Source organism: Synchiropus splendidus, chromosome 11 (assembly GCF_027744825.2).
Source record: "Synchiropus splendidus isolate RoL2022-P1 chromosome 11, RoL_Sspl_1.0, whole genome shotgun sequence".
Taxonomy (NCBI): Eukaryota; Metazoa; Chordata; class Actinopteri; order Syngnathiformes; family Callionymidae; genus Synchiropus; species Synchiropus splendidus.
Window position 1 is genome coordinate 5,927,892 of NC_071344.1, and position 25,267 is coordinate 5,953,158.

Below are 25,267 nucleotides of genomic sequence, written 5' to 3' on the forward strand. Positions count from 1 at the left end.
TTCAGCTCATGCAGTTTGACCATCAAAACTGTGAAACCATTGTTCTCTTTCTATCCATTATCCAAGAAACGTGGAGGTTATATATATTTCCGTTCAAATTGCTGCAGCCTTTCAACAATTTCAGTTCGATCCAAAAGACAAGCCCTCTTTTGAGAGGCCCCCAGAACGCTTTGAATGAAGGACACTCAAGTTTGACTGCCCCAGTTCTGTGCTCTACTTACTATTTTGACTGTAGAAAAGCAGGCCGGGCCTTCGCCCATCAACCAAGTCTTGGATCGAAACTGGGAAATGTGTCTCCTGTTGTGCTTGGAAAGGGCTCAGAACTACGATACCAGCCATTTTCAGGAGTCCACCTAAGAAACTGAGCTTAAACTAGACATTGTCACAGACCCCAATCGAAACCCAGATGAACTGAAATCCTTTGCAGAGCAAGAACATTTTCACCAACAGTGAACCCCTGTCTAAGTGCATCCAACTGAATGCCTCAATACTAAGCCTATTTTTTCCATGAAAACTACCCTGTATATTCACTGACAGTAAAAGCTTAAATAACAAGCCCATGACGTTTGTTTTTGTAAACTTTATTGTGAAAAATCATACAGACTGCTTAGATCAATATATATATTGATGCGACATTAATGGCCAGTAGTTCTGTTCAGCTGCATCTCCTTTTTTTAAGCAACAGGTGACTGTGAAAACCAAAAAAGAATTCCACCTCGAGTCTGCCCTCTTTCTTCTGGTGTACAAAAAAAAAAGACTTCTGAATGCATGAGAAAACTGAAGGTAAAAAACTTTGGTCTGCTTTCCTTCCAGCGACGCCCGAGGAAGGAGCCGTCTCAAATCTGTGATAACCAAAATCTACAAAAACGATTGAACCTCGTTCCTAGTGAAGTACAATAAGGAAAGTGAGTCCAGAACTCGTGATACGTCGCTTATATGGTAGCTGAACATTTGCTCCGAAGGCACGTCAGCTGATTCCTCCCACACATTTTACATATACAATGAAAACAACAAAACAATCACACGGACCTTAAATACAGTTGTTAAAAAAATTCCAAAACAACTAGACAAGTTTAAGGGAACTTGTTAACAGTGATAAAGGATGTCCCTTATCGAAGCGCTGAGCACCCCTATTTTACTTCCCGCTGCTCCCCCCACCCCCGATGAGACTTTACTGCTCTAAAAAACTATCCACCTTTTTTCTCAGGAGCCCACGTGTGCATGAAGCCGATGCACTGTGTGTAGAGGAGGGGTCTCGACAGCATCCAGAGCAGGAACTAAGGACGAGCTAGTTTAGGTTCATGGGCCTTCAGTGTGCCAACAGCGTCCTTCACTGCATGATAGATGATGTTCTTCACCTGAAAATAACAACCACATTCTTAGATCACTTTCATGGCGCAAATAAAAGTATGTTTCCCATTAATATAACTGAATCCACAGATGCCTTCATTTTAGCGTGATAATGTCATCAGGTTTGACAAAATCTATGAGTAACTACATCAACTAAAGCCAAATGTTAGTTTCACCCTATTTTTAAGATCAATTTTAACAACTGTTTCTGGGAAAACCTCTCTCTACAAGAGCACATTAAAAAGGATAAAAGCTAGCAAGCACTCAGCTGATAGGGAGTGAATGCTTGAGGAGGACTCTCCTACTAACCTGTAGCTTGTCTTCATGGTTGGTGTGGGTGGTGGATAGATGTCTGAACTCCTGGGTCAGTCTGAAACAGTGTCTCACATGCTCAGGAGACACAAAGTCCTCTGCGACCTTGATACAACTGTACAGGTTGTGCACCTGAGACAGGAAAGACATGGAGATGAACACAGAGGGTCGACCGGAGAGGACAACTGAGTGATGAGGTTCAAGTGACCTGGTGTGGAGCACCCGCCGGAATGAAGACGGCGTCTCCAAGGAATTGCACGATGGCCCAACCTTGGACGCCATATTCTTCATAAAGCCTGCGGCGGAGAGTCTGGTCCAAATACCAGCTCTGGTCATGAATGGGGTCGTGGTCTGGAGGGTTCTCTTGACCCTGCTCCTCTCCCACCTGAGACCCACAGACACACGTCTTACTACCATTTTAACTCTCAGCGACAGCACACTGTAGTAAGAGGAGTGTGGTCTGACCTTTCGAAGCAGCTCTCTGATCTTCTCTGCATCCTTGGCAGCATAAATGTGCCAGAGAGCACCGGGGTTTTCCTTACCCACGTACACTCTCCTCTTGGTCACCTCATCCACGTCCCCCTCCTCAATAGTGATCATGACCTCTGCAGGAACATTTACAAACATTTTCGTTCAAGTGTTTAAAAGGCATATTCACAGCAATACTTGTGTGTAGTTGAATGCAGATGAGTTCAACAATGGCCACTCATCAGTAAAGGCATCACAGCCAACGTAACCTTCAAAACTAAACACAGTTTTGCCCAAAACATGGAGGTGCGGAGTTCTCAAGTGGTGTCACCAACTTTAGAAAGACTATAGTTTCTGGTCAAAAGAAATGCTATTTAGATGCAAATATTTACCTGGAGGTTCTAAATGGAAAACCTGAGGCATAAATAATGACCGCCTCCATCATAAGTACAATTGTGAGGAGAAAAACATGCATCAGAAAGGAGGTAACTACTTCTAGAAACATTCCAGATTAATGAGCAGAGTGGAGTTGAACAGTTGTTGTTAACCATTTGAGAATCAGCAGAGAGGTTGTTACAAGACCAGTCAATCACATTTACTAACACTCGACAACATCTTTACAAAACAACCAATGGCTGGAGAGATCCAGAAAAACCTTTCAAACCCAAACATGTTTTCTAAACATTACCTGCTCGTGCCTCTTTGAGTTAGACCCAGAGTAGAAACTGATTTTGGAAGGATCATGTATGCACAACATATATTTTCTATTGCTCTTTCAAATGTTAAAAAAGGTCAACACTTGTGCACTTTCCAATACATCATCCTGTTGCTGAGACACAGCAGCAGTTCTACGACCCCTCACCCTCAAATAGCACGTAAAGTTCAACTAAGATCTGTTTTATTGAGGGGAGTCAGCATGGAAATCGTGTAACACCAGGATGGCAGAGAAGTTTCAGGGAAGTTAGTCAGGAAAGAGGGCATGCTACTGGAATAGTACAATCAAAAATCAACAAACCTTTATGTCCAGATATTTCTTTCTCTGAAAGGAGAAATTTGGGCAAAATAACATAAAATGAGACCAATTGAATGAAATGCTTAGGGTCCAATCCATCAAATTCAAAGAAACTAGTTCTGAAGCCACCATTATAGTGCTGTTGTCTTAAAGGTATTTGCACACAAATACGAGTCTGATATCACAATTCATGTTGCTGAACAATATGATGATAATTTACAAAAGACCTACGTTAGATGCGTATATGTTGTGAGGCAGTGTGAGTTCTGACGTGAGGATTGCTGTACATATGTACCAACAAGGAAACTCAATTGACAGGAGTACGCTCTCAGAGAAGCGCTCACCTTTCTCCTGATCCCCCTCTCCTTGAGGTATTCCAACATAAACCATGACGTTGACAGCGTCAGACACGTCCAGGTGGAGGTTTGTGGTGCCCACCTTCCTGTCTTCAGTCGACGTCAAGCCTGACAAATACCCAGAGAGAATAGGTTACGGTAGCTATTGACATAAAGGGCAGATGAAGGGAGAAGTCAAACTACCATAGGCGTTGTACATCTTTGGTCCGAGATCAGGACGCACAAAAAAGTTGGGCAAACGGGCAGCAAGATTCAGACGCCCATCTCTTTTTGTGTACTCGGGCAAAGGTAGGTTGTCCATCAAATCATCAAACCTTTGACGAGAAATTCAATGAATATTGAGCACATCGTGAAACTGACCCAGGCCTCCTGGTCGTACTCACCTTGTAGGCATCATGTCCCTGAAGTCTTCTCCTGGTGGCCAGTCCTTCAGCTTCAGTACCATGGGTTGGCCCTCAGGGTCTCGCAGCCGCTCTGCATTCAAATTTGAAAACATTGACCAAGACTGAGGATCTGAGGAGGCTCAAACAAAGCACTTATATAGACTTGAGTCCACTCACTGGAGATGACCTGGAAACCGTCCCAGAAGTCGCGAACCTTCACATCAGAAATAATAGCACAATTTCTGCAGTTGACCAGGTCTACATCTTGGTTCCCGAACTCCTCACTGAAGGCCTCTGGGAGCCACAGATTGGACTTAAGCCGCTTATGTATTCCTGACACCAGCACAGGCTGAAAACAAAAGTCACAGTTACAGCCACAATTATACTTTTAAACCACCAATACAGAGAATAGTTCTCACTTGTCCTTGTTTCCAGCACTCTCTAAAAATCTTCCAGTTGTTGCTGTTCCTGGGGTCCTGAAGGCATAGCAGTCGCCCATCACAGAGCCAGGAGTGCGAGGTATGTGGTTCCAGAACACTGAGGCCCATGACTCCTTCTTTACGACCTCCCAATATGCCAATCTCACCCCCCTCAGACTGTCCAGTCCGGCGACCCTCAGCCTTCTTGGTCTCAACAACCGAGGCGATGATGTGATCCAGGAAGTTTGGAAGGCTGCTCTTCATCTTGTCACTCTATTGGCAAAAAGGCAATTCAGTCACAGGTACAAGTATTTGTCACCTGAAGGACTATCAGCTGTTAATGTCATCGCAAATAGATTTTCATAATACATACTCCTGATGAAATGAAGACAGAGGGGAATGGGACTCCGCTCTCTCCAGGTCCCTGTGAAAGTTTGCCTGGTCCAGAGTTTAGCAAATCTCTGAGACTGGACCCCTCTGGTTTAGACTGGGCCATGCTGGAGCCCAGTAGAAGGCTGTTAAATAGTTTAGGGCTGGATGCTGAGGGCTTTGACAATGCACTGAGTGAGTCCAGGCCGAAAGGCGGCCGACAGTCTTTGCTCATCATAGAGCGAAGTGAACCAGTCTCTGGAAAAAGACAAGGTGGCGTTACTTCACAGTGATGCATTTGCAAGAGATATGCCAAATGTTTTTGTTTTTTTATTCTCACGTACCCTTTGTGTCATCCTTTGCTTTCTGTGTAGCCAAGTCTGCCAGCCAGTGAAGGGCAGAGCTGTTGCCTTCTCCTGACGGGCGAGACTCCTTAGCTGAAGGCTGTGTGATGCTGGAGGGCGAAGACGTCCCACTAGTAGAGTTACTAGTGCTGCCCACACTTTCTCCGCCCCCGCTATCTGACGATACTGGTACAGTAGCACCTTCTGTTTTAACAGCTGATGGTTCTCCGTCAGTCTTTGGGGCTGCTGCCACGCCAGCTGGTGCAGTGGCTAAAGAAGATGCTGAAGGAGTAGAAGCACTGCTTCCACTACTGTTTGTATTGGACTGCCAATAAAGAACAGAGCAATTGTAAGAATCAGGACAGTGACAAAGTCGGACATGCCATCATCAAAGTCCTATGACATAAATAGAACTTTAGAGTCATTTTCAGCATGTCACATGTGGTAAAAAAGATGTGGTGATACCACTTTGCCAAATATGCATGCATGAGTGGATATTTACTCCAGGCGCTCTGTCCAAGGTTCCCTAGCATAAGTGACCAATCACAGGACAGCCAAGGACAAGTGGTACCTGAGATATTCCATTGGGGGCACCGGATCTCATGAGAGGCTTTGTGTGTCGACTGGTGCATGGACAGTTGGCCTTGATTCCCCACTTGCCTCTTGCTGAATGGACCATATCACCAATGTTGTAAAGGGCTGAAATCAATGACGAATAGATCCGTTTTTATATATCGCAGAGAGAAGAGCATGATAAGAGTGACAGGACTATTACCTGTTCCAGGAATGATCTGTGTAGGCATTAGATTCTGGGGCTCATGAGGTTGACCTTTGGCACACTTCAACCAAGAGAAGACATCATCCTCAGGGATTTCTTCAATGTCTTGAAAGGAAAAACGGAATTAGACAGTGTCGATAGATGATTAAAAAAAACATCTCATGTGGATCACTGACCCTCTCTCGGCCTGTTGCGTCGAAGCCGATAGCAATCCAAACATACGCCAAAACCACACTTGCGGCAAACCCAGTGGATGTTGAAAAGAGTGGTTTCACAAACGTCGCACATCTCTCGCACCCCTCTGACGGCTCGTTTCCACGCTACTTTCTCTGCAGGTCGAACAACAGGCATGAGCACTGAACACATGGATATACACACATCTACAATAGACCAGACTTACGGTGAGGTTCCACCATCATCATGGCTTCCTTTTCAGACATGACCAACTGGCAGAACTGGTCTCCCACATTAGCCAGGATGTACTTGGACGTATCCAAATCCAAACCTTCCTGGACAGCAGGTGCAGGTAACCACAAGCCCATGGCCATAGCGTCACTCTGCTGGGGGCTCAAGAAACCTTCAACTCGTAATATCCCTTTACGCGTAAAAGCAAGCCTACAAATGGCAAACAAAAACAAAGTGAGCACTGAGAAGTATCACTAGGAATGTGAGCAGCGAGTCAATTTACCTTCTGAAGTGGAAGAAACGACAAGCTACATTTGGATCATCTTCATCATCGCTGTCTTCGTCTGCGCTGCGATATTTACGGTAACGTTCGAGGCGACACTCTCTGCACTTGTGCAGGTGGGGAGCCACGTTTATGCAGGAGCCATCTTGAAGGAAGGATTCGCCTGATTGCTTTAGACGCCGCACCTTACTCTGATCTTTGAGCACTGACTGTCCCGCTGCAGGAAGAGAAGCATCATAACACTGCATAACTATTCCCAAACTTGGCACAGGCGTTGGGAAAAACTTACCCTTGAAAGGTTTGTTACGAGGACGGCTTTTTGGTGCCCCCTGTACTTTAGCCTTCTGCAACATGAGGGCATCCTTTGCCGTGTGCTGAAGCTGACCAGGAATTTGTCCTTTCTCCAGACCCTCCTCGTTCTCACTCAGGTCGGACAGATCACTGTTGCTGCTGGACTCGGAGTCACGTTTGGACGACTGCGCCCTCTCCTCCAACATAAACTTCTGCGTTTGACTTTGATCAAATGACATAGGCACTTCATTCGGTCCACCAGGGGCAGCACTTCCAAACATAGATCCAGAAGTGGAAGAGGGCATCTCTTGGCTGTCCTGACCGCCCATCTGAGATCCCTCACTCTGAGGCCTTAATGATGAAGAGGATGTTGAAGGTGAGGAAGAGCTGGTGGAAGCAATTGTTGAAACTGTTGGGAAAGAAGATGAGCAAATGCCTTTGGGTGGCTCTGCCATTGTGAAGAGGTTTGCACTGCCGTCTGAAGGCTGCGCAAGGTTGGGCGACTCGGCCACAGAAAACCCACTGAAGGGCGTGTGTGATGTTTTGCTGTCCCCGTGCCCCGGGAATGGGTTAGCAGGCTTCTTAGAGGCCTGCAGGAAAAGGTTCTGATGACTATCTGACATTGCTGCGCCAGGCTGCAGTCCCAAACCCGCTGTAGTTGTTCCATTACTGCTGCTCTGCAGAGAACTTTGAGCTCCAGAAGCCGTCGCCATACCAACCGCACTTGAGTGCGTGCCGGGGGCAGATCCACCAACACCCTGGAAGACTGACGAGGGTTTAATGAATAATCCATTTCCTGTGGGATGACTCTCTGGCTTTTTGTACTGATCCGGTGTTTTCAGTCCTTCATTGGAATGCTTGAAAAGGTTAGCAGGCTCACTGCTAAGGTTCTGGGACAAGGCTCGGACTGGGCTGGACCCAGAACTCTGAGTCATGCACTGGAAAAACAAGTTCTTATCATTCTGAGTTTGAGTCTCATTCTTTGCTTCACCAAATCCAAACCCAAATGGCTTTGAAGGCTCTTGGGAGGATGAAGAGGTGGTAGGAGTGCCGTTGGTTTTCGAGGAAACATTTCCGAATACTGGGGCAGCAGCGGCAGAAGACGCCAAACCAAAACCCAATGATGACTTTGAAGCCTGACAGATTAGAAAAGCATAAAGTAAGAGTGATGTGGTAGTTGTCAAAAGACACTAATAAACTTACCTCAGCCTGGCCTCCCCACGAAGGAGCCTTTGGATTAAAACCCACAGACGTGGAGACTGCAACACTTGGACTGCTGTCATGTGAAGTCCAGGAAATGGTAACAGGTCCAGGGGAAACAAGCGTAGCTGGTTTGGAAAGGGGAGATTGCAACGCCTCCTGTCTGTCTGTCTGAGGGGCCTTTGGAGATGGTGTTCCTGGAACTAGGCTAGGCATCTGTCCGAGTGAAGGGAACGATGTGGAGGAGAAGGGAGATGGTGCAGGTTTGAGAGGCGGAGGGTTCAGGGTGTGTGACGCTGCTGTTGTAGAATCCGCTGTCCCTTGTGTGGGGACAGTACGACCATTCTCATTTACATTGGAAGGGAAGCGAGGCGAAGAAGAGTTTGACTGGTCTGTCTGCGGTGACAAGCTGGTGTTGGAGGCCAGAACTCTGCTCTGAAGAAAGTTTCCCTCCGAGTTGCTGCCATTCTTAGTCGTGCTACTGACTACAGCTCCACTCCATCCATCGCTTCCTTCAGTTGGAGTTCTGTTCGACTCGCTGGAGTCCTGTCCATCAGTTCCCAAGTTCCCTGCTCCTTTGAAACGTTTTAAGTTCACATCGTCTTCTCCTTCAGAAGCAGTCCTACGTCTGCGTCCGCCATCGCACTTTATTGTTTCACTTCGTTGTCCATTCATATCAGGCTGAAAGAGAAAAAGATTTAAACTAAATACATTAAGTTTGAGGACCATTAAGAAGGAAACTTGTTTCTTTGATGCCACTGTTTAAGCAGAATATCAGGGTTTAGAATTGTCAAATGTTTTGAAGACACCATATATAACACCACATGAAAAGCGCAGAGTGAATCCCACCTCATTTTCTGCCAGCTTGATGTGAACCACTCGCGGATCCAGCATCTGATTTTCTTTACTCTACAGAGGGAAAAGATTTCATTGAAGCCAGTTTGCACAGTGCATACAAAACATCATTAAGAGATCAACAGACATAAAAGAGATAAAAGTGTAAACCTTGTCCATCGTTATCTCCACAATATGTGAGACCGGGTCATGATGTGAGATGAGGCCTGGAGCCCAGCACTCATCTGACTCTGGCTGGTACACACACACCCTGCATCCTTGAATAGTATAGGAACCTGCGCACAGAGAGAGCAGACATTTCTTTCTGTTGCATCCATGACCATTCAAGTGAATGGAATAGATGGAATATGTTTGTTAATTCTAACAGTAAATGGCTCGTGTATATATATATATATATATATATATATATATATATATATATATATATATATATATATATATATATGAACTATTAGAAGCAGCATCTTGCACAGGGACACCAACATATCTAGGGTGGGATCAAACCAGCAACTCAGCAAATTGAAATCCTTCTGACTCCCTAAATCACCTGTTAATTTGATAAGAAGGTTGACCCATGGTAGGTATCTCAAGCCACAATGGGATCTTGTGCTTCTAATAGCCATTTCACACTTCTTAATACCAGAAACATTTTACACACAGGATTGATTGTGTCATACGAGCAACCCGTTCCAAGTAAGGGGGCAACACATACCCTGACTCCCCAATGACCCTGCCTTAAGTTTCATACTGCATATTTGCTAGTGTAAGAGACATTGGATATTTTTTTGTAAACCCGATAGTCCCAACAGCACACGGAGTGTGAGCTAAAGAAAATCTCACCTTTTCTGAAGATTTCCTGGAGTTCAAAGTCACTGCGCCAACTGGAAACAGCAGCATGCAGAGCGCTTTGCTCCAACATCAAAGGATGTCTCATGTCCTTGTCCGTCTAAAATCAAAACTCACATTGTAATATTTACATTCATCATAGATCTTTTCTTTCAATTGGAAGACAATTAATGAGCAACTTTAAAAAGATCTTTACGAACTTCAGAAGATCCATATAGAGAGTGACAAACAATCTTAATGACACAAATTAATAGATAATAGTGCGTAATATTGTCATTACTATTTCAGTAAGTTTCATTATAAAGACAAACCAAGAAAAAAGTAGCTGCAAAAGGCTGTATTAATCATTAACTGCCTTGTGCAAGTCATTTAAAATATTATTTGCAGTTCTGCAATTTACTGCCGCTATTCATCAGCATAGACAACCATAACATGAGACAGAGTTTAAACCATGCGAGCGAAAGCTGTCAAAAAAAGCGCCAAATCAAAAGATGAGATTGAGTACAATACATGGCCTTTATTAGTCCCACAGTAGGATTGAATTTAGTTCAAAGCCGCCTGCCTAATTCCTGCTCTGTGAATGTGGGCATTACTTGACTTTATACCAGTCTTCATTACCTCAAACAGAACAAACAAACGTCAGACACATACCTCAAACTTTTGGACTGACTTCTTGTCAGGCAAGAACTCCAGCTTTTTATTTCCAAAATGCTCCACAGCAACAATCGACCCCAAACCAGTCTTGTCCACAAGTGAGCGGAAGAGCTAAGACCAACAAAGAAAAATGTAACTATTACACATGTCTTCTGGTCCCTGATGGCCAACCCTCATTTACCTTCTAGATTTTTCTAAAACCTTCGTAATAAACATGAACAGAGAATTTAATTAACTATTAGTTGTTGTTATATTGTTATACTGTCATTACCAAAGAATGTTTTGTCAAATTTGTCAAGACTGCTTCCCAACACTGAAGACTATGTGCAAGCAAGACATTCCAAAACACTCAAGCGGACTTGCAGGACAATTAATATTTAACACAGAACTCAAACAGTGTGAGTCACTTCATACTCACCAGCGCTGGCCAGGCCACAGCTGTTGCTGGAGCCCCAGAGTTCCCAGAAGTGTCATTCCATTTAGTCCAAACAATGGAATCTTCAACCAAGGCAGCTTTGATACTGCTATCAAACACCTGCACCCAGGAGCATCTCTTCGAGGCATTCTCAAACTCCACAAAGACCTTCAGGAGAATACAGAAAAATGTTACAATTTTGGACATCTTAGGAGGGCAGAGTTCAAGATGGTAGGTTTCGTGGTTGTACTGTGGATTTTAAAAACAACAAAAGTTATTTAATTCAAATGGTGTGTTGAGTCCCAAAGACAAATAATTGACTACACATAAACATTTGATCTGTGACAGACCAGTATGAACCCGTAACGTTTTGCACACATAAAACTAGACAGACAAGCTGAATCCAATCCTGTGTCATATAAACAGAAAGGTGCATGAAGCATGGTCAGCACTCAACTTTAGAAGTGCCTGCCTGAGGACGCCCGAAATACAAGCTGCATCTCAACTTGTAAAGACTCATTTTTACCAAGTTGAAATGTGCAGTCTTTTTGTGTGTTCCTGTTTTTGTTTTGCCTCTAAACACACCTTGAGAGAATCTTTCAGAAAGGTGCTATATCACTATTATAATTACGATGGTGGTGTGAATGAAAACAGTGGCTATACAATGGAAAAATCCCAGATCCCCTCCAATATCAGCAGTCACACCCTCAAGTCGTATTCAGCAGCGGACATGGCCACCCTCTTTGGAGACTTCACAATATAAAAACCAATAACTACTCTGTGTCTTGACACATTTCTAAACCATCTAACTGGCAGAATATTAAATTGACAGACAGAGCTCATTCCGCCAAAACCTGCATGACTATGGAAGGTGTCCAAAGCACGCACCTATAAATAAATATGATGGTGTTTTACAACTTATAAAAGCTCGTTTTGAGTCAGACAAGATTGTTGGCATCTGTTCACAAATATAGGTCACCTAATTCCACTCGAATGTGTGCTTCATCTTCACATGAAATGTAGCGGCCAACGGCATTTATTACGATCGTTATTGCATTTGATGTTTTTCCTGAGATAGTAGTTTATGTTTATTTAACCGCCTCATCTGAGTTCGAGGCCTCTGACTAACAAAACTGGCATGATCGTAGCAAACTGCGGGATATTTCACCACGTTCAAGACGTGTAAAGAAGCTCGTTTGTGGATGATGGTCACTACTAACATAAAGCGAAAGCGTTTAAGTTCAATGCTGACCGTAAAACAGAAGAGACAGGAACAAAGCGGAGGCCATGAAATCCCCGACCTCGAGTTTTGCTTCGCCGGTTGTTCGACCAATGCTAGCGGGCTAACGTCTGTCAGCGTAAACTCGACATATTTCAATAGTTGGACACAGGACGACACAGCACTCGTGTCAGCAATGCTAAGGGACGCGACAGGGGTGTAACGTTGGCGAGTTTCCTCCACAGCGACGGCTCCATTTGCATGTAAACACTGACCGTCAGCCCTGCAGGATGGCTTGTTGTCGTCTTCGTTCCACTGCTCTCCGGAACGGGGAGGCCAACAACGCGAACCGCTCGCACCGTCCCCCGGAGCCATTCCCGCACCAGAGCAGCCTGCTGCGGCTCGGTTCCATTGGCGGTCCTTCCGTCGTCGAGGAGCAAGAGGAGACGTTTCCCGATCAATTCGAAAGAGTCGCCCATGGTTTAGCTAGCTGCATCTACTGAGCCACCGTGAACGGAGTAACTTCTTCGCTCGGGATGCCAAGTCGAGAACGCGTAAACACGCACGGACAAATGGCGAATGAGTGTCAATACCGCGTAATGACACTGAAGTTACACGCAGCGGCGGACCGGGTCACGCCAGAAATGCTCACGAGCTGAGATGTTATTGTCCTCGGAGCTTGCGAGACTCCACCGCTATGTCCGCCATTGAGCCCTGCAACAATCAAACGCACTCCTCGTAGACAGCTGCAGAGCGCCAGGAGGAAACAGCGGTCGCTAGCGGACCAGAAGGGAATTACACTGCGTGGAAGTCATTTAGCTGTATTTTTTATATTTAAACTATAAATCATAGTCTTAGCAGCGATTCTCAATAGATGACTGGACCTTTAAGTTTTGTCCGAAATGATGGGAAACAGCTAGAAATATTCTGGTCTTATCACCAAATAGAATGGGTATTCTTCACAATAAATAATCAATAAATCAACGAAAATAAGTTAGAATTTTTGGCTCCATCATCGCCGATGACCTAACTAAGTACTAGGATAGGTTTCCTCCGGTGTCAGATATATGAAGGCAAAACTAGAGCAAATGATATTTGAAGCAAAATAACATAATTTTGCACACTTTTTACTTTTAAACAGGCACCAAGGGCGCACTGCCACCTAGTGTTAACTGGAAGTTGCTACAGTTGTAGTGCCTGCAAAGTAAATATGTTTGCGCCCGAAAGAGAAATGACAAACTCTGTTGCAACTGTTTGAACCAAGAGCAATAGAAAACTATGAATAAGCATATTTTCGTATGAAATTCAGTCTGAGCATATGGGGGATTTATAATCCCCACCACTAGACGGTGCCACCGCGCAATATACGTCAATATACAATAAACATGAATTTTCTCGACGCAGTTCAGACTTCAAACACATGGGGTAACAAAAGCTTTTTTAATTGAAAAATCTTTTAGCAGTTGTATACAGAACATCACCACTATGTACAAATCCAGACATGAGAATATCAAAACAGGTCAGTGACAATACAAAAATCGTATCCTTATATGAACACCTTGCTCATTTATATCAAATAAAAACGGCGTCTTAAAACCGTCCCGAAGCATTTGGCTTACAGCCGATAGTTGTAGACAGAGATATTTCTAAATCGGGGTGTGAGGTTATTTTGAAAGAGCTGCACTAGCCAAGCATGTACAAGTTACCTTTGTAAACCAACTCTCCAGACCTTGTGAAGGTATGAAGTACGTGCAAGGAATTCTATGTGCCGACGAGTGTGTGTGTGTTGAAATTGTTTTTCTGATAATGACCTGTTACATTTCCTCCACAGTTCATTACTGTAAAGACATTCACCGTCCACCACCCCTCAAATTATACTATAACCTCAACACATCCATCCAAACTTCTCTCAATACTCCTTGTGATATTTCCACTGAACCCCGCCAAGAGAACTCTCCTGTCTGGGTTGCCCAAACAAAGCATTCTCATCTGTCCGCACGATGTAAAAAAAACACTTTGCATTTTCAACCATTTCTTCAAAATCTGGCGACTTTGGTCCAGCAGCGATATCTTGAGTCCCAGTGTTGAATACTGGCAGTTTGTGCGCTCAGCTGATCCGCAGGTTATTGGAGTCTCATACAGCTGTGTGGTATGCACTCAGCTTGTTCTTCCAATTCGGGACACGGGGTGCCAGAATTTGCAGGCCGAAGAAGGATGTAACGTGTGCGGTGACGGACTCCACCTTTTGAACAAGGGCCCAGACACAAACCCCAGGAGGACCAGAGAGATACTTCACAGTCAAGCGGTGTTGCTGTAGTAAGAGGGAAGAATAGCCGTGATGAAAAACAACTGTACATGATTTAGCACATGCTGCAGGTCAAGCTTCTGCTGTTTAGTATGACTTACTGTACAAGCAACAAAAGCAACTGATTTTCATGTGAGGTCATCGTAGCATCAGTAGTTGGGTTGCAACTTCAGCGAGTTTCACGTGACAAATAATGCTGTGACAAATGGCGGCGTGTTCACCAATCAGAGCCCAGATTTCATGGTAATGTGTGCAGAGGGGAACAATTCATCAAAAAGACAAAGAGGTGAATTGAAAGAGAAGCTCATCGTGGCCCTTCTGGTGGTTCTGATGGCCCGGGAGACAGAATCTTGTTTTGCTTATAGCTTGTTTTGCTTCTTATAGTCTTCGAGGGTAGACAATTCTGGCTCTCTGATCGGCGATGTTCCTCAAGCTTCCGACTGACCTACTGTTTTTAACTGGTTGCAAGTAAAGCTACAAGGAGCACTCATCAAATCAAATGATATTCATAAAACAATACTATTTAATATGTATAACATATGTATAAAACTCAAACCATTGTATTGACCATCAACCAATTTGATAACTGTCCATGTTAGCCTCATGATAAAAAAGCATTGACAGTACGGTAAAGAAAAATATCTTGAGTCCCTTAAAAAAAGCAAGTGCTACCAAATAGTGTGTCAATAAAAGGTCTCACATTCGCTGCCCATGGCCCCAAGAACCAGGCCTGGTTTCTAAAAACTCCTTTCAAGTCCTTCTGCATTTCCTGTTTGCCCATGTCGACTCAGGTGACTGCTAATGCAAATGTTTCGTCACTCTCCGGGTCACATTGGCTTGGCTTGAGTCTGCTTGAAGCTTTTTGCAGAGCACTTAATGGAAGCCAGGCGCAGTCAGACTCTAAGAAAAAGGGATGACTACGTAAAAGTTTAGGTTCAACCTGCTCTTACCTGAGAAGCGTTTGGGACTGATGGAGTTTGGCATGATGTGATTGGACATGGGGGCGTGGCGGTCGTGGGGTCTGCTCTGCCGCGTGACCTTGATGCTTGCTATCGGAGGAAGTTCCTTCAGACGTGGATAGTAGAAGGAGTTGGCCGGGTGGTTTGGCATCTGAGAGGTGATCTGAAAGGTACAGTTGGAATAATTCCGCTGTGGAGCTGGCAGATTCCGAACAAAGGTTCAACAGCCTGCTTAAAAACACATGCTGGGTAAGGAGCCATTATGTAAGAGAGGCGAGTTAACCTCACATCACTTTAGGTTAGGGACTTGAGCCGAAGTTGACAGTAAAGAATTATGTCCCACTCCCATATGATGTCAGCTCCAGGAAAAACATCCCACTGGAACCTCACTGATATATGTGCATTTGTCCATTTGGCGACTGACTCACCTTTGTTACATTTTCTGGAGGACTGGTTGGAAAGTTAGGAGAGGAGAAAGTGAATCCACTGTCGGTCCCCGCGTCGAAAGGCTGCAGGTCAATGGTCACTTCCTGTTTCCACTGGTTACCATCGCAGAGGTTCACACTGTCTGCACCGACAAACCAGTCGGGGCTTGGAATCATCTTCACCATCATGGAGAGCTAGCCATCAGAAAAAATAAATAAATAATAGTTTTCAACTCCCTTCTGAGATTTAAGTTTGTGACTTGAGAAATGCGCTTTCTGAATCTAAAAAAATAGCCGGTTGACCCTCAAAAATCTAAACAAAAACAATAATCGTTGAAGGTGGGGCTTTACAATGGTGCGATTTTGGTGCATCTTAGTTTTCGATTCAAGTTTGAGCTTTCGACGGTCACAAAAATTGACTCTAGCAGGCCGAATTTGGCCAGCGGGCCTTGGGTTGGTGGAAATATGTAGATGAATGAAACAATCTCTTACCCAATAAAACACAAAGAACGTTCCAATTTTTTTCTAGTTTCTATTTAGTCCGTTTTTTGAAAAGCAAAGGCAAATATTCTGACAAAGAAAGTTGAAGAAGCCAGACAGAGAGAGGCTTGTGTTCAAGCCTCCGTAGAATCAACACTGTTGACATCACCAAGGTTTAAATTGAGTTTCCCAACTCGATTGTAACCATTTCACTCTCAGCTCCCAGAGCAACACTGAACTTCCCTCAAGTCTGGTCTAAATTGGAGAAAAAACACTGGATCAAACAGCCTCTTGGAGACTCATGAAAGAGCTGTGCATCACATCATAGCCAGTCTGATTCAAATACCACGCTCCAGCTTGCTATATAAAAAACAAGAAACAGGACCACGGAGTCTGTAAATTATTTGGGCAGGCCTTGGTAATTGGACGTGTGTGTATGTGTGCCTGGTTTCCTCTACTGGACAGGACAGTGTCTCTTTTGTGATAGATGGATCTCAGGAGCTGGTGACCTCATACAGGAAGTGAGGTCGGCCCATGCCGAGGTGGCAGACAACAGAAGATCAGCTGAAATCCTCCCGGTGCTCAGGTTATGACATGTGAGACGTCCAGGCTTTGAATGTGAACCCAGGATGGGTTGTGTTGCATATGTAGCTGGAACAGACATGAAGCTAGTTCAGGGGACAATCTGACTTGGGTTCAGGTCAGTGTGACACCAAGGGTCTTGACTCAGAGCCAGCAGCTAAACCAGACATCAGAGGGTTTTTTTTTTTAAATCCTTGGCGGACCCCGTGTCTTTCTTCACTCCCTCCCTCGCGCATGTCCCTCCAGTCTCCTCTGAAACAGCAGTGTTTCGCAGAATCCCTGCTGCTGCATCCATTGAGGCGATCTGAAAGGATGTCTACTCAGGGGTTTCCCTCGCTCTGACATCTTCAGCCCTTGTGGCTTTGCAATACACAGGCCAGAAAGCATCTCCGGGGTACAGACAGTGACTCAAAGCTCCCATGATCCATCTTACTTTTTTTTCGGCATGGCAGCAAATCATCCATAAAACCTCCAGAGAGGGAGACGTTCGCGAACATGCGAGCCAACCCGGTAGCAGGAGACGCTTAGCACACAGCTGGTGTTATTCCATTGTGTCTGGTGCCACTGATCCTCCAAAATCTAAACTTTTTAGGGATAATAAAAGTTGGAGGGCATTTACTTCATCTTCTCTGCCTGCTTCCAATTACAGGTTTACAGCGTGTGAGATCAAAGATAGGAATCTTGTGTGTTTGGGAATTTTTGTTGCATTGCGTGTGGATGTTTTGCTTTGTGGTAAGACGAATGAGTTTACCAGGGACAAACAGACCAAGCGCATTCACAGATTTCAGCTGATTCTCATCAGTTGGTCAGAAACACCGTTGACTAGCCCGGATTTCTAGTTCCTGCCCACACCACGGTGAAGCGTGGCAGCAGCCGCATACGTCACATGCAGAGACGACAGGCAGTAAAACTGCTGTTCACAAGTACTTACCGGCAGACTTGTTTATGAGCGTTCACGGCGCTGGTGTTAAGAACCGGCTGACAAATGTAGGTCATCATAATTCAAGTCGTATCTCGACAACTGCCTTCGACCGCTGACCACCGACTTTTCCTGTAATTCCATATCTCACTCCACCTCAAACCTCAAGCCAAAAAGGCAAGAAAAAAAAAACACACGTCCTAACTTTACCTTTGCTGTGCTCTGATGTAGTTCAGCACTAAATTGACCCAATTCCATTAATTTCAGCGCTATTATAGCGACTTGGCAGGGCGGCTGGACTCGCTTGAAATCAAACTGGAGCGTTCGTGAGCCGTACTTGACCCTGAATAAACCCCAGACGTTTGAGTGGCTGTTGTCAGGCCTACACTGTTCAGGCCTTTTATGGTTTTCGCATCCAGAATTGAGCAGATCTGCATTTCGTCCGGAAAGCAGTAGCAGAGAAATCACTCATGTGTAGCAGCCATTAGAATATGTTTTTCCGAAGACACACAAGCGTGGGTTGCATTCTAAGAAAGGCTGAGAGAAGGAAAAAAAAAAACTCAAGGGTGAATCAAGGTTTGATACTGAAGTTCAATCCATCAACACATTTAATACCAACTCAAATATGGAGGCTTTTTGGGGACTTATATATCGTTTCTCACCAACATCATGTGTCAAACGCATGGCTCAGGGGCCAAATCCAGTCAACAGCCATCTAAAGACCGCATCAGCCCTGAAGCCTGTTGACGTCATGACCCGCCCACAGGATTCTTGCCTGTGCTTTAGCATCAAAGGAGGCCTCTACTCAAGGCTGCTCTCAGCGTATGGGGAGTTTTCCGTTTGGTTTGATTTGCAGCCAACTCCGAGTCGTAATGACAGCGCAATCTTGTCGCCAGCTAGCCATGCTAATGTAGCATAATGTGCTCAGCCCTCCGTGGTTTCGCCATGCCTGGAGGGAAGGATGAGACGTGCTACGCTGAGAGAAACCTGGCAGGAACTCAGCACCCAGACTACAGTGTTAAAACGTTCATTCGACGGGCTGTTTTCAAGCAAACTGTGATTTAAAATGTCAACAACTGGTCTGGAAACTTCCCAAAAACTGTCCCACTGGAGAAGGCGTACAACATATGGGTTAGCACGCTAGCTATTAGTTAGTCTGTCTGGCACCTGCACCTACAGACCCGGAGCATGCTACGCCCTTGTGAGCCTACGTGGCCCAGGTAAGGGGAGTGAGATTAAACGGATGAAACTGTGAACCCTCAACAATTTCCTCCTTCCTTTCCAATCCGCAACACATTTCTGGCAGATACTCTTCTCACTGAGATGAGGTTTATTTTTAAAAGTGCTTCAGATGTGGTGATAAATTGTCCACCTCTAAGCTGTGACTGGATTTCAACCTGGGCCCCTTCCTAAGCTGCCTGAGTGGAGTGGGACGGGCGGCAGACAAAGTGCAGACCGTGCAGGATGGATGTGGGCGTTTGTGGCTGCAGGGCTTCAAGCACTTAGGTTAAACACAGTCTGATTGGATCATGGAAAGAACCAGCCAAGTGTTGGGTCCGTACGAATGTGAAGGCCCGGGTCACCAGATGACGAAACAGATTTAATCAAGCAGATGTGTTAGAGCGTGCGTGCGTGTGTGTGTGTGTGTGTGTTTGAGTGAGTGTTGTTTCAATTACCAGTGAGTTGCGGGGCTGCATAAGCAACTCAGTGGAGCTGTGCCCAATGCCATTAGGGATACCAGCTGTCCGGTACATGGCGCCAACCGAACGTCTCCTTCTGGCTTCCTTGGCCTCCTTCATTATTTCCACCGTCACCCCAAGTTCAGCAAAGTTCTGCACCCCTCTACTGGCCCGCGCTCCTTCCTCCCACAGCCGATAATGGTGGTTATGAGTCACAGCTAGGTAGAGAGAAGGGATGAGGGAGGTGACTTTCATTTTCATCATCATTTTCAGATTTTCAGGACAAGAATGGAAACTTCTTTGAACTCCGACACTTTCACGTGTCGCAGATGAAAACCTTTGTCGGGCTACCAACCGGCCTACAGAACCAGAACTAGCCAACGCTGCTGCTTATTTTCATCAATCAGGTCCGTTTAATTTCCCATTCTCATATTTCATGATCGAAACTGTCTGCTTCGACTCAACCCTCGTATTTACATTGAAGCAGAGCAGCGCACTGAAAGCCTCGCTGCTACTGGCCAGACTGGTGGTTTCCAGGGCAGAGTGAGGTTAGCCAAAAACACGCTGACAAATGCTCTCATTTCTCTGCCTTACCTCACATCCAGCGCTTCACGCAGACGCGCCGCCATGCCGTCATTTGTAAATGCTCTTGACACATGTACTGACACACTCACGTCTCTCACCACACTTCACACACGATCCAGTTTCGGCCCAAACTGTCCTTACTTATGCGCTAGATTACATTTCCATCCCGACGAATCAAAGCATCGGGACCTTGAAATCTGATAACACTTTCCAGCTCCTTCTTTTATCCATGCTCCACTGCCCCCCTGGTCACCCCAATACAAACCCATTAGAGGTCCCTAAGTCCCTTGGCAGGTTGGGCTTCTATTTGCGCAGTGACTCCATGTGTTTTTCTTTCCTTCTGCCAAATGATGCCCAGGACCTGCGCACACTAAAGACATTGTGCGAGGTCGTGACAGAGAAGGGGGTCATTATACAAATGATGCCCCCAACTCATGTACACACAAACACACTCGCACATATACATTTGCAAACATCTGCCAGCCAGAGTGCTCCTCCATGGAAAGTAGGGCCTCACTTGTTTCCTTTTCATCCCCTGGCTTTGAGCTGAAAGCCCTACCACACCCAACCACCTCCTCCACAGTCTTCTGTGCCGAACACTGTGGTGCACCGCTGGGAAAGAATCAACGCTAAAAGACACCACTGGACAGACGCTACCAGACAGTAGGGACGGATTTTAGACTGTCATATATTGCTCCTCTGTTTCACGTTAAAGCTTTTCCTGTCTTCGCGTCCGACAAAAAACTTTAGCGACACATTGATGAGCAACTTAAGCCAATGCATTCCGGCACTTTCTTGACTTCTGACTAGCCACTACTCTTCACCAACCTCATCCTCATTCAGCTCAGTGTGTCCCTGATCTTATTCATAAGGTTCATGATGAAAGACGGAATCGTCCCAAGGCAGGAGGAAACCAATATGGCTCCCATTTCCAGGCTCCATTGTTGCAGAATTTCTCCATCTGAAGACTCGAATTTGACCACAGACCCCACATTTTTTGAACAACAACATAAGTCATTCTGATCAAGGCTCTCAAGGACAGACTGGAGATTAAGAAAAAGAAAAGAAACATTCAATAAGGAACTAAATCTGGACTGGGGTTGCAACCTATTGGTTCACTCATAGCTGTTCAAAGAGCACGGCAGAGTCTTCAACTCACAATAATAGTGTTTTGTTTTGAGCCTACTTTCAGTCAAACTACATCATATTCTGGCTTCGTAACATCCATGCTGGGACTCATGGGTGTCATGTGGTGTCAGTTCTTACCGATAAGTTTGGACCACTGCGCAGGAGGACGGAACAGCGGATACTGCTTTGGGAAGGCCTGCGGGTTCCAGTGACCGGTGAAGACCAGAAGGTACGAGGCCGGCCCTTTGGCAGTGCATTCAGCGGCACCTACTGGACGAAGAAGGCCTTCAAACGTGAGGCAGATCTTGACTAGGACCACCAGTAGGTGCTGGAGCCAGCCGCTGGTCTGGTGTCGTGACGACATCATCTAAAAAAAAAAAAGCAGAGGAAAACAAAACGTATTATTGAGGTGCGACAATAATTCTTCACAAAAAAATGTGGTTATTGCGATTGAATTTGGATGGACGTGGCTTGTTTACAGCACAAACCACAGACAGGGTTTACCTTCAAACCAACAACCGACCAGGACAACGTTGAGTTTGGGAACAGGTTCGGGAATTTCCCTCTTGCTTAGCAAGTCTTTGTTTGTTCTTGATTGTTACAGCTACACAGGAACGGCACCCTGCACTATCAGTCCGTTTGGAAATGGGGAAGTTTGTGTTTTAAACATTCATAATAGGGATTGTTCTCACTATTAGGTATTGTATACATTGATAAATTCCCTAAGAAGAACGAAGGATGCTCATTCATTGACTAGTGTTTGCTCCTAGTTTTCCTCATTCAGAGAGACACCGACTTCTTGGGCAAGTTGACATGTTGCCAGTCCATCTGAGCTGAACTGGTGACTCCAAATAGTGAGTGTGAGTGAATGTCTCCCTGCACCCTTGGTAGCTGGGTTCTGTTTTCTCTAAAGAAATACGCCCAGAATGGAGTAGTCAACATCTTCACAAAAGGATGACCAAACTGCCACTGAGTCATGTCAAGTTTGTTGAAACAAGAGCCATCGATTTGCGAGTGTGTGGTCGTCACAAAGCAGGATGCTTTTCATGCCTGTGTCCGAAGCGGCCTAATAAACAACCCAGATGAGCAGTGCATGCAACACGTGTCTGACCTCACCACCTGACCATCTGGCTGCAGAGTCAGCAGGAGGAATGTGCTGAATACTTGCTCGAGACACATTCAAGCCAGTGATGTTTTGGATGGTTTCTGTCTGAGGAACACTCATGTCAGGTTTTCTGTGAGTTATGCTAATAAATGCTGTTTCCCTCCACACGCTCATTTAAAATACAGCAAGAATCATTTAATGAAGTCAGGACAAAGCGAATGTGAAGGGAAAAAGGTGACGTCATGTCAGCAGTTTCCAGCATCAGTGGGAGATGATTAAGACGCGCTGACAGACTGAAGGATGGTTTTCGGATGGATGTTGTAGATGTCAGTGTGTTGGATATAAAAACCTCCGAGCAGCTGTAGCATGTCGACCGTTAAATTTGGACGCACACACAGCGAGGTGCAGACAAACGCACAAATAACAACCATGTCCAGCTGCGTATTGTCCCTGAAGTCTATTTCCAGGCTTCAGATTGTGTTACTGGGCCACTAGAGCTCCACCGCTGACACGATTCTGACCATCCTTCTATGATTTCTCAGCGGCACCGAGTGCCTGTGCAGACCGTCGCCGTTAAAATACCACTGGGATGAAGACTGAAGCTGTCTGACCAGCAGGGCGCCACATGTGGTGGTCAAATCTGAGATGACTACATAGTCATCGTCTTGACAAAGACCAGCTCTTGACCTGGATTTCGGGCACTGCACACAGGTGTCTGTTGTTTATTGAAGAAAACCAGGTCAGTCCTGTCAAAGGTCATCTGAAAAAAACTCATGTTACCTCCCAGTCAGCCCTCCACCGCTGAGACTTTTGAACTACTTTGTATGTTTATGTATGCGGTTACAACTGTGCATCTTCAGTCTCCTAGCACAGAACCAAAACTGCGGGTGAATTCAGTTCTGTTAAAAGGACATAAAGTCCAGAGTTGCTGTCACATCATCAGGGTCGCGTCATCTGAAACAGCGGAAAAAGTTGGCGCTCAATGGGCTATTGTTTCTTAATGTGCTGCTACACCTGGCGTCCTGAACTGAAGCCAGACTTGTCAGTGGACAAAAATGCGAGTGACTTCACGTTTCAGCTCCAGGAGTTGACATCAGCAGGAATTAGCCCCATCAGAGGTCAATAGGGGGCGCGGAGGAGCGAATCATTCAAAAGCACGGTTTAATACATCAGCCGGTCCAACAACAAACCAGGCTCTGGTTTCTCATCCAGTCTGAAGGGGATCATTCGAACTAGCTCGCTCGGAAACTAAGTGCCCGAGCGTCACCTCGGTGAACTGCAGTGTCTGGACCAGACAGCACAACGTATTGATGGCAAACTCAACACGTAGTTGTGTAGCCTCTGAGCAAGCTCTCCATGGCATAGTTGCGTCTGATGATGGACGCGCTCTTTGACAGCGCCACAAACGGGCAGCAGGAGTTCCTGAAATGAATGTAACCCTTGGACCTGGACCCGAATAACCAGCCGAGACCAGGGAGGTGATCTTCTACGAAAGTCTCAGACACTGGAAAGCAGCACTATATTATGAGTGAATTTAATTTCAAGAGCAAAACCTCGCAGAGCGCCACCCCATGGCATAACCTTTGCCCCAAACAATTGATTTATTTTACAAAACCTCTCACCAGGAGATGCCGAGGAAGGGGGTACGTGATTCAACGCCTGAAGCATTGACAACATGCAATGTTCACAGCGGACCTCAAGCATCATTTGACACCTTGGGATTGAGAATGTGTTGTTCAGAAGCCTCCATGGAGTTGAGCGGAAGAAGCTCTGGTCATTTCTAGAGAATGATTTGCCACTAGAATTGAGCTCCAGTTCAAGTGGCCCAAGTGACTTTTTCTTCTGGACTACTGGAAAGTTCACTTTTGAGGGATATTTTGCAGTCAACCTTAAGTGGTAAGTTAAGTTTTAAGGCTTCTGGTCTGAAGTATGAGGTTTATCAATCAATTTGTATCCATATCACGACCACCTGCCCTGACAAATACAGATGCAAACTATTGAACCAACCTTTTCTACCCGTGTCAAAGCTGGTGGCCAGTTGGTGACACAAGTCTTTGGAGGTTTGTCCTTAAGTGGGCAGCTCTCAGTTGAGGGAACATCTTGAGTTTATAGTGTGGTTAAAAAGCAAGAAATGCTTTTATCCATAAATGGGTTGAGTAAACGGAACAAGGTGTAAGAACAAGATTAAAAGCAAAGAAACGGGAATGGCATCGCCTTTGTTGCTTCATCAACAGGTAGATGTTTTCATGCTTTGGAAGGCGAATGGGAACGAGACCAGTCTTCACTCAGCACAGAGCAGTGGCCCTCGGAGTCTTTGACCTTTGTTCTGAACTTGTTACACTGACACTGTGACACACTAAAGAGACATTTTTGGAATATTTGCACGGCGCACAATCAGAATCCCGCGGACCGGCGGCCACCAGCTGATCTGCTGGAAACACACTGGCCAGCTGTAATAACTGAGGTATTTATTGAAGAGCCGTATTTCTCGCCGACATAAATCTTTTTTACGCAGCGGCACTAAATGCCTATGCTCATCGTTCCTCATAGAAAGAGACGGATGGATGGCGGGTTTTTTTTTTTTTTTCCTCAGGCATAAGACGTAATAAAACTGGTCGGAGCGGCACAGAGCCAAACGTAATGGCTGCCGCCCCATGGGCACCTTCGCTGTGTCATTACGGCAGAGTCACGCAGAGATAATGCCCACAGTCACCCCTGCATGCTGCAACCAAAGAGAGAACTGCGGACTTGTCAAAGAGGAGCAGACATAAGCGACTGATCTGGGAGAAAATCTTGCTCATTTTGCACCCTAAAAACTCTCTACACTGGCAGCACCAGAAGACAGGTTGAGGCTGAATAGTAGTTTGAAGTTACGCCGGCTCACTTCCACATTATTTCCCTCCCGTGCAGGTATCTGTGACTGAAACGTCACCTGACAACATGCTTCATTTCTATCTGCAGTCCACAGTTTGTCCTCAAGCGTAAGAGAATGAATGAAAGTTACCTGTGTTGGGTCAGAAGTCGGCGGGGTCCTCCAGCGTAACCTTGACTCTACCTTTATCAGGCGTGATCCTCTATCCCCTGTCTTTATCTCCTCGTCTACATTTCCCTCCCCTCACTATCTCCTCTCTCTCTCTTACT

General features: G+C 45.4%; 2 protein-coding genes across 4 annotated transcripts; both read right to left on the reverse strand.

Moving 5' to 3' along the window:
- Positions 1 to 550: 550 nt before the first annotated feature.
- Positions 551 to 12,686, reverse strand: kdm3b (lysine (K)-specific demethylase 3B). Of its 2 annotated transcripts, XM_053879744.1 has the most exons (25): positions 12,235 to 12,686; positions 10,744 to 10,908; positions 10,323 to 10,436; positions 9,666 to 9,771; positions 8,976 to 9,100; positions 8,820 to 8,879; positions 7,974 to 8,651; positions 6,769 to 7,906; positions 6,480 to 6,696; positions 6,192 to 6,406; positions 5,968 to 6,120; positions 5,789 to 5,896; positions 5,585 to 5,712; positions 5,014 to 5,338; positions 4,674 to 4,927; positions 4,301 to 4,573; positions 4,059 to 4,230; positions 3,882 to 3,972; positions 3,682 to 3,812; positions 3,487 to 3,606; positions 3,146 to 3,169; positions 2,128 to 2,267; positions 1,871 to 2,047; positions 1,660 to 1,794; positions 552 to 1,358 (listed from the first exon to the last, which is right to left on the reverse strand). In XM_053879744.1, exons 1-25 carry the CDS (start codon positions 12,436 to 12,438, stop codon positions 1,278 to 1,280), a joined length of 5,334 nt encoding a protein of 1,777 aa, XP_053735719.1. In that variant the 5' UTR covers positions 12,439 to 12,686; the 3' UTR covers positions 552 to 1,277. The 2 variants fall into 2 exon arrangements, with proteins under 2 accessions (XP_053735720.1, XP_053735719.1); XM_053879745.1 differs by lacking the exon at positions 3,146 to 3,169 and having other exon boundaries at positions 551 to 1,358.
- Positions 12,687 to 13,433: 747 nt separating this feature from the next.
- Positions 13,434 to 25,267, reverse strand: spon2a (spondin 2a, extracellular matrix protein). Of its 2 annotated transcripts, none has more exons than XM_053880051.1 (6): positions 24,134 to 25,267; positions 21,160 to 21,388; positions 19,306 to 19,526; positions 15,652 to 15,843; positions 15,215 to 15,386; positions 13,434 to 14,270 (listed from the first exon to the last, which is right to left on the reverse strand). In XM_053880051.1, the coding sequence occupies exons 2-6, from the start codon at positions 21,386 to 21,388 to the stop codon at positions 14,083 to 14,085; spliced, it is 1,002 nt and encodes a 333-aa protein (XP_053736026.1). In that variant the 5' UTR covers positions 24,134 to 25,267; the 3' UTR covers positions 13,434 to 14,082. The 2 variants fall into 2 exon arrangements, with proteins under 2 accessions (XP_053736026.1, XP_053736027.1); XM_053880052.1 differs by having other exon boundaries at positions 25,131 to 25,255.